Below are 12,441 nucleotides of genomic sequence, written 5' to 3'. Positions count from 1 at the left end.
GCCCAGCTTTTGGACTGTAGCTCGGAGCCAGGCCAGCCTGACCTAGATTCAGACCAGTGACCTGAAGGTGAAAGCCACCAGAGTCCGTAGCTGAGCCTCTGGGGCACCAACCCTCCTTCGCTCCTGATTATTCCCTTTTTGACATGGCTTGAGGTAGCCGATGATGTACTGCTGGGGGGGTGGTGTGTGTCTGACCTTTTCCTAAGGAATGAGCTTGAAGATGAGGTGGAAAAAAAGGGAATGAATATTAATAATTGGATTGTCCCAGGGATTCTTCACTGGCGAGGAAGCCCATTATGCCCTGGAACAGAGAGAGCACCATGTGCAGGTGGCCCTGAACACAGAGAGAGCACCATGTGCAGGTGGCTGTTTGTTGCTCCCTGAACGCTGCTGGTAGATGAAATTTAATTTCAGCACTCGTGACAAAAACAAAGAAACAGGGATTCTGCTGTGAACAGCCCGTGAGAGTCCCCTCTCCCTCAAGGCAGAAACTTCCCTGCTCCCCCTCCATTTTCTTGCCTGTCCCTCCTTATGTGAGCCGATCGCCATCATATGGGACCTGGGCCACTGGCCCATGACGAGGCTGAGCTTCAGAGCGGTCACTCCAGGCAGAGAGAAGGCAGGAAGGAGCCGGTGTGAGCAGAGGTAGGGACAACTTGCGTGCAACGTGGGGATATCGCCTTTATTAATTTCCAGCTTTCCACCTCGCTGCATGTGTGTTGGGGACTTCAGCTCTCCCCTGCTAGGGAGGCTGCTCGTGCTCTCTCACGTTCCTGCTGCTTTTGCTGCAGAAGAGGGAGACGGTGCAAAACACCAGATCCAACTCTCATAGGTAGTTTGTGATGGGCTGTGCAGAGCCCCAGGTGCCAGTGCACAAGACGGGAGCACAATGTGAAACCTGGATCGACATGTGGACATCTCTTTAACAAGTTTAAATTGAAAGCGGGGAGATTTAGCTTGGATATCAGGAGAAAGTTCTTCATGGAGAGGGTGGTGAGCCACTGGAACAGGTTGAACAGGTTGCCCAGAGCAGCTGTGGATGCCCCATCCCTGGAAGTGTTCAAGGCCAGGCTGGATGAGACTTTGAGCAACCTGGTCTAGTGGAAGGTGTCCCTGCCCATGGCAGGGGGGTTGGAACTAGGTGATCTTTAACACCCCTTCCAACCATTCCATGATTCTATGATTCTTCTTGCCCTGGGAGGTCTCTCCAAACCCTGTGAGCACAGCCTCCCTGAGCCCAACTGAGTCCTGCCTGTGAGCTCTTCCCCTGTGACACCCCAGCTAACAGCACACACACCAGCTGTGCCTAGGTGCCTTCTGGGGAGGTGCCCGGCCCTGTCTCCTAGAGGGTGCCCTGAAGGTACAGCGGTATCTACCACAACTGCGGAAGGTCTGATTCTCCAGCCGGGACTGTGGCCCCTGGCGATGACCCCAGCAAGGTGGGCATTTCAGTGGGAATGTGCATCCCCTTGGACATGGGCACTATGGCACCAGGACCAGGCAGGAGAAGATTCTCTTGGGCTCATCCCTGGCAGTAGGCTAGATCACCTCCTGCAGGCTCCAGAGACCGTCCTGCAGAATATCTGAGCTGAAAACTTGGGTTTTGGGCAATTAAGCAGCCATCTCCCCCGCCTTCTCCTCATGCCAAGCAGAATTTTAATGTACTTCCAATTTCTCTTTTTAGCACACACAAAGAAAAAAGAAAAAAATTAATAATCATCTATAAGAGAAATCCTTTTCAGACAAATGGAGAAGCATTCAATGCTGATATATATTTTTCCCCATTTTTAAATGGTATCTATTTAAATGCAGATTTTCTGGTTTCCTATGTGGAGCTTGGAAGAAACGCCTTTCAATTTAAATGTTAATAGAAGAGTAAACTTCAAAAATCAAAATTTCTGCATAAGAAAGCGTGTTTTCTCACAGCTTTAAATGTCTTTCTGTACTTCTTCCCTCCTTCTCCCCCATCGCCTTCCTCTCTTCCCAGCCCCCAGCCCAGCCTCACTTGCATTAAATGGGCTTCTTTTTGAAGGCAAGAATACACCTTTCAGAGTTCCTGAATTAAAATGTTTAAAGCTGGGGTCTGAGGAATGAGTGTGGTTGAGCACAGTGCTGGGGCACTGATAAAGCAGAGATACCATCTCTCCACCTCCAGCCTTTTTCATCCTGGTCATTTATCAATCCTGCTGCTCTGAATGCTTTATGATGGGATTATTCTCAGGCTTGTGCTGCATAATATTACACTAGTGGCTGGGGCAGGGGCTGAAAGGGAAGAAAACCCTTTAGGATAATGTTTTAGTTGCTCCTGAACATCAGCAAGTCTTCAGTGATGGTCTGGGATGGGCAGTAGGGAAGTGAAGTCAAATGCAGAGGGAAGAAGGAAAAACAGAGGAGGCATTACCGTCTTTCCTTTCCTGTATTGCCCTTCCTTCTCCTCCTGTGGCTCAGTCCTGTGTACCTCCAACTTTGTTTGGAATTTAGGGTAAATCTGCGTTTTACAAAAGACTCTTAACACTGCCTGATCCTGGGTTTTTACATACAATTATGGTTCTTGCTTCCTGTCACACTCTGTTTGCCATCTTTAATACAAACTTGCCTTTAATTTTCCTCATTATTCTCATTCTCCACCTGGTTTTGTCCTCTCTTATCACTGAAAAAAAAAAATAAAAAGGAGGAAAAAAGGTGTTTCTGTTTTTCCTTCTGCTTCCTTCTGGCCCTGATGAGCCCTGGCTACCTTTGCAAGAATTGGTTCAAGAGATTCCAAGTGGAGATGGAGTTTTAATGAACTCTCATGTATGTAGTGGACATGCAGATGCTGGGCTGGTGGCTGACATATAAAAAGCAGGGTGTAACAGGGCAGAGCATACTCTCTGTGGAAGCAGACTTTTGTGAACTAGACAATAAAGCCATGACTATATATAGGAGGATATGGGGCTTTCTGTATCCAGATTATTTTTACACAACTGTTACTCTACTCTGTACATCACTGTTACCTGAATACCTCTGAAAGAAGAGTGGTGAATTGGCCCCCACGGCACCCCTGGGAGGTGAGAAAAAGTCGGATTTTCAGAGGAAAGCTTTGGACACCCAACTCTCCCACTGATCTCAGGGGAAGCAGAGCTCACTGGGCTCTTCACTTCAGATGCTCAGTCCCTCGGAGGTTGGGGTGCTGCAGGGACCACTTGTCCCCAAGGCATCTCTAGGTGCCCGTGACACCCTGGCAGAGCTGCATGGCGAAGCTTGCCCTGATGCCCTGCTCTGCATTTCCCCCTGTGCACCGTACCTAGTAGCGGGGAGGGATAAACGGGGTAGTTCAGTCTTCCATGGTGTCGGGGCAGCACTCCTTGCCAGCACTGAAAGCACTTTAGGATGAAGGGCACCATCTTTGCCCTGAAACCCAGACCCCATCGCAGCTTTCTTCCGGACCATTGGAGAATGCAGGAAAACTTCCATTTAGAAAGCTGGGGTTTCCACTTGGTCTCTCCCACTGCCACCATGGCTGGAGGTGCCAGGCACAGGAAGGTGGTGCCTTGCATCCTCTGGCCAGGCTAACATGGTGCTGAGGGGCTGTGTTGTGCTTCCTCCCCAGCAGGATCCTACTTGTGGTGGCTGAAAGGAGAGGTCGCTTAAAGTAGGAGGTGCCCAGTTTTAAGGAAGTTGTACTCCCTGAGTTGTTCAAGGGAATAAAAAGGGAGAAAAATGGGAAAAAAGCACAGCTCTGATCTGATAAAGGCCCCGAGTTCGCACTGAAATTGAGCAGAAGCTGTTTTATTACAAGTGCCTCTAATTCTTCAACACCTGCATAATCCATGAAAGCTGTATAACAAAAAGCCTTTTGGCATGGCTACAACTGGGAAATGTTCACCTTGTGTGGCCTCACGTAGCAGGAGTAGGAAGGATTAAAGTTATGAATATGAAGAAGGATGGCCAAAAATGCAGGTACCTCAGACTTTCTTCCCCGTTTCTAGGGAATGAAGGAGAGAGAGGCGGGATGAAAGGGTTGACTGGGCAAATTGCATGTGTACTCTGCTGGGACCAAAGCTTGGAAATGTTCCTAGATGATCATATATTGCAGTGCTAGGAGCCTGGGTGGTGAATGTGGAGAGAGAAAGGCTCTTCAGCATCAGCTCTTGAACATCACTGAGTAAATAGAAATTATCAGCTTCGGGTACTTTGTGAGAAGAAAGATCTCCTCTCCAGAACCTGAGAAGGGGAAGGAATGGCTTGGAGGAGGGTAGGGTAGAGTGGAATAATGCTTTGGCATAGGCCCAGCAGCTCTGGCCCACTACATCAAGGGTTGTAAGGGCAAAGCTGCTGTTTCCTTCCTAGCCTGCCGGCACTCCGAGCTGAGTAGCCACACAGCAGATTAAAAACATCCCTTTTCTTCTCTGGCCAGAATTTCTTTTTCAGCAGAGGGGGAAGTAGGATTGGAGCAAAAGGCTGAACCCTTCTATGGGGTGGTATTCAGAGCCGTCTTTCTCCCAAGACCTGACATAAGTTTTCCGCCTTCTACAGTAGAACTGCGTCTGATGTGTTAAACTTCTGCTGCGCAAATGCCTCCTTTATGCATCGATCTCTCTAATATCTATATCGTAAAGTCTCTTGAAGACAAATCCATTTTTTCAGCCTCATGAGATGCTTTTTCTCGCCTTTTCCCATCTGCACTTAAACAAGCTTTTTTACTTCCTTCTCTCCTGCCTCCTTAAATGTCTCTCGTTATCTGGTCGTTTTCTTTTGTCTCTTCACTGCTCTGTATGAGCAAAAGGAAAGAGTAAAATCAGAACTTGATATTCCAGTTCCAGATGGTGCTTTCAGCCACTGCAGTATTCCTTAGGACCCTGTAATTTCCCCAAGTACTGGAGGAACTGCTTTCAGACAGTAACACGCCAGTGTGGGACTTGGTCTGGGATGCCCCCTCCCTCTCTGGTGCCTTACAAGAAGGTTCACCGGAGACAAGAAATTGCAGTGTCATGTGGAGTTTGCTGTTCATCAGCATGAAACTGTGAAGGTGTCAGCCTCTGCAGGAGACAGGACTTCATTCCTCCCCTGATGAACCTGCCTCTGGGGTTGTGGCATTCCTTAGGAAGGAAGGCAGGCTGATGTCCAGCAGTGCACAGCTGACACCTGCCTTTTGTCATTGTTTCTGTTTTAAATAATGGTAAGAACCCTCCAGAACTCTGACAGAGGAAATCCAGATAGATGGTCTGTCCTGACAAGAACACGTCATGTGTCAGGATGTCCATTCTACACCCTATCCTGGGGGACATGCTGACTAGCAGAGACCACAGCCAGTTTGTGAAGCTTCCTATCAGCGTTTCCATCTAAGCGAGCTCATACACGCTGGCAACCGAACGCTTAACGCTTCATCGTGTAACCAACAAACCCTGGTCTAGAGAAGGTGATGGTATTTTCTGGGTTTGGAGAAGTTATACCTGTATCTAATAAACACCATTGCACCTCACCCAAATCCTTCAGATTTGGTATCTCTTTTTGTGAGGGTCTTCGCTGCTCTTTGTCCCAGCTTTGGGAGAGTTGTGTTTTAGCGGATGGGTTTGTGACGTGCGTAATTTCCGAGTTACTCTCTGGTGCAGACTGCTTACCTATAAATATAATCCACTGTAACTTTTGTTGAAGTGGGTTGTACTCATTGTGATTGCGTTAATCTTTAAACTGAAGACTGCGTTGCCACATGATTCAGTAAAAGGCACTCAGAGATTTTAACTGAGTCTCGGGTAGGCTAATACATATTTCTTTTCTTATCTCTCCATACCTGAAGTGGAAAGAAAAGATTAAAACCTCACCCTCTACTTGCCAACCTCATCTAAAATACAGTCTTAAGCTGTGCGGAGAGAATAGTGAGAGCCAGAAGATGCCACTCAAAGTCACCTGCATTAACACTCGCTTGTTTGCCGCAGCTGGGAGCTGCTAGGGCTGCCACTCAGTAAAAGACACATCTGTCCCATTTGACATCTTGTTCCCCCTGTAGTTTTGGGGTGAGGTAAGAGAGGAGCTGGTGTCAGAGAAAGGTACCTCTGTGCTGCTGAGTCTTTGTAAGAGAAGTCATTTAAACAAAGCTTAGTGAACTCTGGTAAATTGTGCTCTTGGGCTGTGAGCAGTTCTTGAACCATTTCCAATACGTATATTTGTTTGGAAAAAATGAAAAAAGAGTGATTTAGACTCTTTTCAGATACAAATGGTTTTAATCCCACACTGGTAAAGACAAAAGAGATTGATTCTAGCACAGGAGGGTATAGATCAAACTGACCGCAATGAAGGATTATGCTAAAGAATTATGCTATCCCAGTCTATTTTGGCTGGTGGCAATGCTATATTCTGACTTTTGGTCCTAGAGGGGCACAGAAGTACATTTGTGATTTCCTTTTTGATTCCCCTGTTCTTGGGACATCTCGGGGAAGAACAGCTCTGTACCCGGAATGTCTTCTAAGCTGTTCTAGATATTCTGGATGCAGATTTCAGGGTCGTTAGTCACTATAGACCTTTCTCTACTGGGAGAAGAAAGGAGGAGATGCGGGATGAGTGTCTGAAATGCTATTTGCAGCAGTATTGTGCTTTCTGGTGGTCTGATAACAAGCACTGTAGTTTGATCTGGTAACAAACGCTTGAGAACAAGCAGTTCTGAAAGCCAGAGCAGCGTGCTGTGTGGCTAAAGGGTTTGCGAGAAAGCCTGATAACACAGACGCAATTACACGCTCCTCCACAAAGTTTTCATGTAGCCACGGGCAGGTTGACTAGTCTCGTCTTGGTTTCCCCACCTTTCACAAGAGGCTCGTATTTTCCTTCCTGGATGTGTTGTGAAAAAGAAATCTCTAATATTTTGGAAGTATAATTAAACCCGCCTGTGGAAAGGAAGATAGATATCAACAGGAGGACCGAGCCCTTGCTTTGGAAAGATGACTTGCAATTTCAAGGAAGAGCACAGAACATCAGAAGTCAAAAAGGCATATTGAAATTTTCGAGAAGCAACGCTGATTCAGAACATGTTATGTTTGCAGCTGCTGGGGTGTGAAACTTCTTCCATGATGTGACAACCAGCATGAACTACTTCATTGCTCATAACAAATACAGACAGACAGATATCAGGGTGAAATGAAGGGCAGGGGCATTTGCAGACTGACAGAGAGAACCTTCTACCACATGCTGCTTGGAAATAAACGGGTCTTAATCAGCTCTTCTGCCTTTATCTTCAGAGAACCTTTAGAGTTAATATTCTCCAGTGGAAGACTAAAACGCTTTTAGGAAATGCATGTTGGTTTATGAGAACCTGTCTCTATTTTAAGGAGGTTGTCTAAAATGCTAATGTTTCTCTTTTCATCACGATTCACGAAGCTTGTGGCTTTCAAAATTACCATTTCAGTTTCAGTCATGGGAATTGGATTACTTCATTCCCTGTCCCTTCTCCAGTTTTATCAATCAAGAAATTTGTTGTTTCCAGCCTACATGAACATGATGCCTATATTCCTGGCCTGATGATCCCCACTGGTTTTAAATCAAGATTGAGTTCCCTGCCTATTAGATGCAGCAGCACCTGTAGCAGTGCTAGGCATGGAAAGTGCTCCCGAGGGTATATTCACACATAGCTTTTAAGTCTGTTACTATAAAAAAGAAAATGGGATGAAGACGGTGTCTCTGAAAATGAGTGGAAAGACAATATTGCACTTTCACCCACAAGTGACAGGGGTATCTGAGTCTGTGTAGTAAAACATTGAAATCTCTGATCAAACAGGCAAGGCCTTGAAAATGAACTTCTGCATTACAGGTCTTACAGAACAAGCAGTGTAATGCCTTCCTTGCTTGCACCCGGTAGCTACATTCCTACAGGTTTGAGTTACTAGGGGATGGAGAAGGTGGATTCATAGTACCACTGCAGTCTGTGAACTTTGCTGAAGCCTTAGGACTTGGGATGGTTATCCAGGAGAGGGTCAGCCGTAGAACCAGCTAAACAGTGCATGAGCAAGCTCAGATAAGGTATTACCCACTTGGCTGGGTAAGATTCAACAATGCATTTTGCTCACTCCTCCAGCTGACTGGGATTGTCATGCCATGATCCTGAGACGCTGTAGTTACTCAGAGTGGTTTTCCAAGAAAAGGCGAGAACCATTCATTTCATAATCTAAAAATAAATAAAAGCAATTTCAGAAAAATAAAAAAACCAAACCCAGGATGTGCTCAAATGTCATGAAGTGGTGTTACGTGACAAAGCATCACCCTTTTTACCTTTGCAGGATGTATTCAGGGAAGGTCTTACCAGTGCCAGTCAAACTCAGGCAAAACCCCATCCGTTTGCACTGATGAGCTAGTGTTTATATTTATATGGCATCCCTTGCTCCTAAATAAGTAGAAGGAACTTATATATTGCCTCGAGTACACACTGCAGAGCTTTGCTTTTCTGCTGTCCTTTTCACAGTGAGCACCACACCGACAGAATAGCTGTTGTGAAAAGTACCGCTAATAGGGGTTTGTGCCCAGAGAAGACGACGCCTGTTGCCTGGCCTTCTCCACACTAAACAGCCTGGGGGTCCTGATTCAGTTACATACATTAACTGCTTTCCCACAACGGAATCGCTGTGCTTAGACTTGTTCCCAGCACTGACCTCAGCTTCATGTGGGCTCTGACAGATGAGGAGCACCAGGAAGATGCAGGACAAGCGCAGGCTCTTTATGAAACTAACTTTGCAGCCCCTTTCCCAGCACTGTTGTTAGCAAGAGCTGCCCTCAAGGAAGGTTACGGCAGGACAAAATCCAAGATGGTTTTGCACAGAACGGAAACTTTATCTTTTATTTATATTAAATAAGCTCTAATGGATGGGCTTGTGAGGAGCACGCTTGTGACTGGCCTAAGCAGTGGCAATTTTGAGCTGAGCCCACTGAACTTGGGCTTCTTAAAGAATTTCAATTTCAATTTGTTTATATGTGGTAGAGTCTGTCAGAGGTTAGCTTGCTGTTTATTTCAAGAGATGACGTAAGCCCAGAGTTAAGATGCTGAGAGATTTTGCTGTGTTGTTAGAAAGGAAAAGAGGTCAGGTGAAACAAACCCCAGAATTGGGCATATAAATGTTGGTCCTGCTACTTTAACTCTTCTGTTCAACGGCAAAGCTCACACTGATTTTAGAGGGGTAAAAACCGTTCCTTAGTTTGGTACGTAGGATGTGGGGATGCTTGTGATCCCCTCTGGGACTGTGCAAACTGACTCCATCAGCTCATCATCGGGGTAGGTCTGAGGAGTTACTGACATCTTGCAGCTGAATAGAGCTCTTGGAATGCAGCTCATTAAAGGCAGGTTGTTGGGCTGCATCTCCATTAGGACCAGCAGGTGCTGTGAGCCAGAGTCGGCAGTCGCAGGTTGTAGTGGAAGGGTTTGGTAGAGTTGACACAGACAGCTGTGCAGCGCTTCTGGGAGACGTCTTGTGCTGTTCCTGAAGATGACATCGGAAACAGTAAACATTTTATGGTTTTATCTGTCTTTCAAATTGAGCCCAGGCCTTCGCAGACTAAAAAGTAGGAAGACACCCTGCCATCAAAGATGCTAACATTTATTGCTTGTTTTAGAAAGTGCTCTGAGAAGTTCCCAAGGAAGAGAGATGAGCATTGCCTGTGGGAAGGACGAGTTTTTGCAGGCAATGCATGCATTTTCTGCCCCAGACCTCCTTGGCCATATTCAAATGCTTTGTGGGGAGTTTTTGGTTGTTTTTTTTTGGTGGGAGTGTCACAAAACCCATGATAAAAATATGAATTTTAAGATGTGTATCTTGTGTAAAAGGGCTCTGGTCACTGGTGGCTGAAGGCCTGGTAATCCTTATGTTGTCAGAGGGGCCCCTTGCAAAATTCGTGACAATCTACAGGACCCAGTTAGTTTCAAGGTAGGGGTAGAGTTCTGCAGCTCCATCTCTCATTAAGAATTGCGATAATGAGCACAGCCCTGAGTAAACTGCCTTCCACTGAATCAAATCATTCTGTCCCAGCCCACCTATAGATCTTGCGGAGCCGTAGCTCTTTGGATAAAGGGTTTTATAAGTCTCTGATGATGGTCATTTATCACTGTTCACAAGTTTCACTGAATGTGCACTGCTGGTATTGGTAGTCCTTTTGATCCACTGTGGAAAAAGGGTGAAAAATAACAGAAATTGAGAAACAGTCAAGGCTAGCCAAGGAGAAAAGCTGCCACAGAAGCTGGCAGATGATTCCAAGTTTTAAAATCTTCCTTCCTCTGTCATAAGCATTCTGTTTCTTGAAAGAAAGTGAAATTATTGCTAGGAAAAAAAAAAATCCAGAAGGAAACATGTTTGGAGAGCTGACTTGGCTGAAATTTTCCCTGCACATATACTCTTGACATACCAGTGCTTAAACTTTCTGTGCGTGCATGGAGTGGGGGAGGAGGGGGAGCAGGGAACAGTCAAATGGTAGTGGAGATGCCCCCATCTGTTGCATTATTTGAGCACGTAGAGATGCTCTTTAGCTCTCATAGTCCTTGCTATTTCAGTTGCCAGGTGGTCTCCCTGCCCGGTTTTCACATCAGAAACAACTGTGAAGGTTTTTTTTTTCCCCAGCATATGCAGGAGGAGGGATGCCAGCAGTCCCATCATTTTGCACAAGGCAATTGTGTGATATAGGCACATCTTATTTTAAGGGTTCCTTACATTAGATCTTGGGGATCTTTTTCCTTTTTTTATGAAATAGATACAGGGCAACCCCATGCACCCATGTCAGATGTAGTACTCGGTGCCTACCCGCAGGGCACAAAATGCTTCACTCCAGCCCCCTGCCTTCCTTCTACTTCAGTGCTCCCTGGAGCACTCAGAAATGTCCTCATCAAAAATCGTCTGACAAGGTCACCATCTAGATAGGAGAGGGCAGTAAAGCATCCTGTGCCCAGCCTTGTATCTGCAGAGCAGTTACTGTCTCTGGCACCAGGATATCTGTGTGCCTCGCCATCCTGGAGGTACCCCGTTTCACACACAACACCGCTGGACAGCCAGGCACTACGCCCCAACTTACAGGTGGCAAGGCATGGCCCAGAGGGGATCAGCAGCTTCCCAAGATCACACAGGGGGGTCCCCTACATGTCTGCACTGGAGCAAAGCACAGAGACTGCTTTGCATATCGGTTTGAGCGGGTGCAGCCGTTAGATGCAGCGGTGAAGGATGCAGATGAGAAGGCAGGATTTAAAGGCGTGTTGTGCTGGTACCCAGAGACTAGGGCTGTTAGGTACAGGCCGTTCTACAACTTCTTTGTTATATACTTTACGGATTTATTATATACAATACTTTACGGATTGTCCTGCCTCTGAACCATCCTCACTCAAATCATCCCGTGCCGACACACGCTGCAGACCTTGCAGAGCAGTAGCATTTTGGATCTAGACTGCTGCGAACCTCTGAGGGTGCCGATTTGTCGTTGCTGACACGCACGTTGTTTTTCTGACTTCCCTACTGCAGATCTGCGCAGGATGACAGCTGGCTTCATGGGCATGGCTGTGGCCATCATCCTCTTCGGATGGATTATCGGGGTGCTGGGGTGCTGTTGGGATCGAGGCCTTATGCAGTATGTGGCGGGGCTTCTCTTCCTCATGGGAGGTAAGGTTGTTGATGTTTGAAGAAATGTGTTTTCCTTGTTGTTTTCATGTGCTTTCTTTCCACATGTCCCTCCCTAAGTTGCTGAAAACATGTTTGCAGAGCTGGTTTAGGTGACCTGGGCTTGGTTTCATTCTGAGCTCCTTCTGGTTTACATCAAGGGTAGCCCAACCATAGTTACACAAAACAGTCTGTAAGTCATGGGACTGGAAATGACTTTCTGAGTTGTTTAGTCCAGCGCTCTACCACTGCAAGTAACACTGCCACCCTTAAACATAATAAGTTTAATAAACTTAATGATAAAAATCTGAGTATTATGCAGATGTTATTCCCACTGCTATCGTATTTCATAGCGACACACTTTGATAACTAGAAACTGTTCTCAAAAGTTTTCACCCGTATTTGTTCCTCATCAGTTTTCTTGAGTCAAATGCAACCTTTAATGTATGTGTCTCTTTTCTTTCTCTGATGTACCTATGAAAAGCAGCAGTACCCTCTGTTTTCCCTTTCCCACTCTACGTACGCTGTTTCTTGTAGACTTTGTGAGGCCAGTTATCAATCCAGCAGCCCGTTCTGCCTCCTGTCCTTGTTTACGCTTGCCTTTCTCACAGATGAGAAGGACTATTCCCAAACAAGGTCTAACCAATGCCTTGTATAAGTGACATGATGGTTCCCTTTCTCTGCTGGAAATCCCTTGCCTGAAGTACTTTGTGGTTGTATTTGCCTTTTTCATGCTGTGTCACACTGGAGACCCACAGCCATCCTTCACTTGGGTAATACATTCAAGCCTTTCTCCTCCTTTGTGATTTCCTACTGATGATGATCTCCCACTTTACAGCAGAGGTTCTGTTTA

At 46.2% G+C, this 12,441-nt stretch overlaps 1 protein-coding gene across 1 annotated transcript in view; it reads left to right on the top strand.

Annotated features, from left to right (window-relative positions):
* Nucleotides 1-12,441, top strand: part of TMEM178B (transmembrane protein 178B) — a gene marked incomplete at its 5' end in the record, with an annotated part of 157,830 nt that overhangs the window by 127,138 nt on the left and 18,251 nt on the right. The window contains one exon of the mRNA XM_010159685.1: nt 11,454-11,591. Coding sequence (XP_010157987.1) covers nt 11,454-11,591 — 138 coding nt within the window. The remainder of the gene's footprint in view (nt 1-11,453; nt 11,592-12,441) is intronic.

This window comes from Eurypyga helias, unplaced genomic scaffold, assembly GCF_000690775.1.
Source record: "Eurypyga helias isolate BGI_N326 unplaced genomic scaffold, ASM69077v1 scaffold8679, whole genome shotgun sequence".
In the NCBI taxonomy this organism is placed as follows: Eukaryota; Metazoa; Chordata; class Aves; order Eurypygiformes; family Eurypygidae; genus Eurypyga; species Eurypyga helias.
This window is presented reverse-complemented; position numbering and strand designations above follow the sequence as displayed.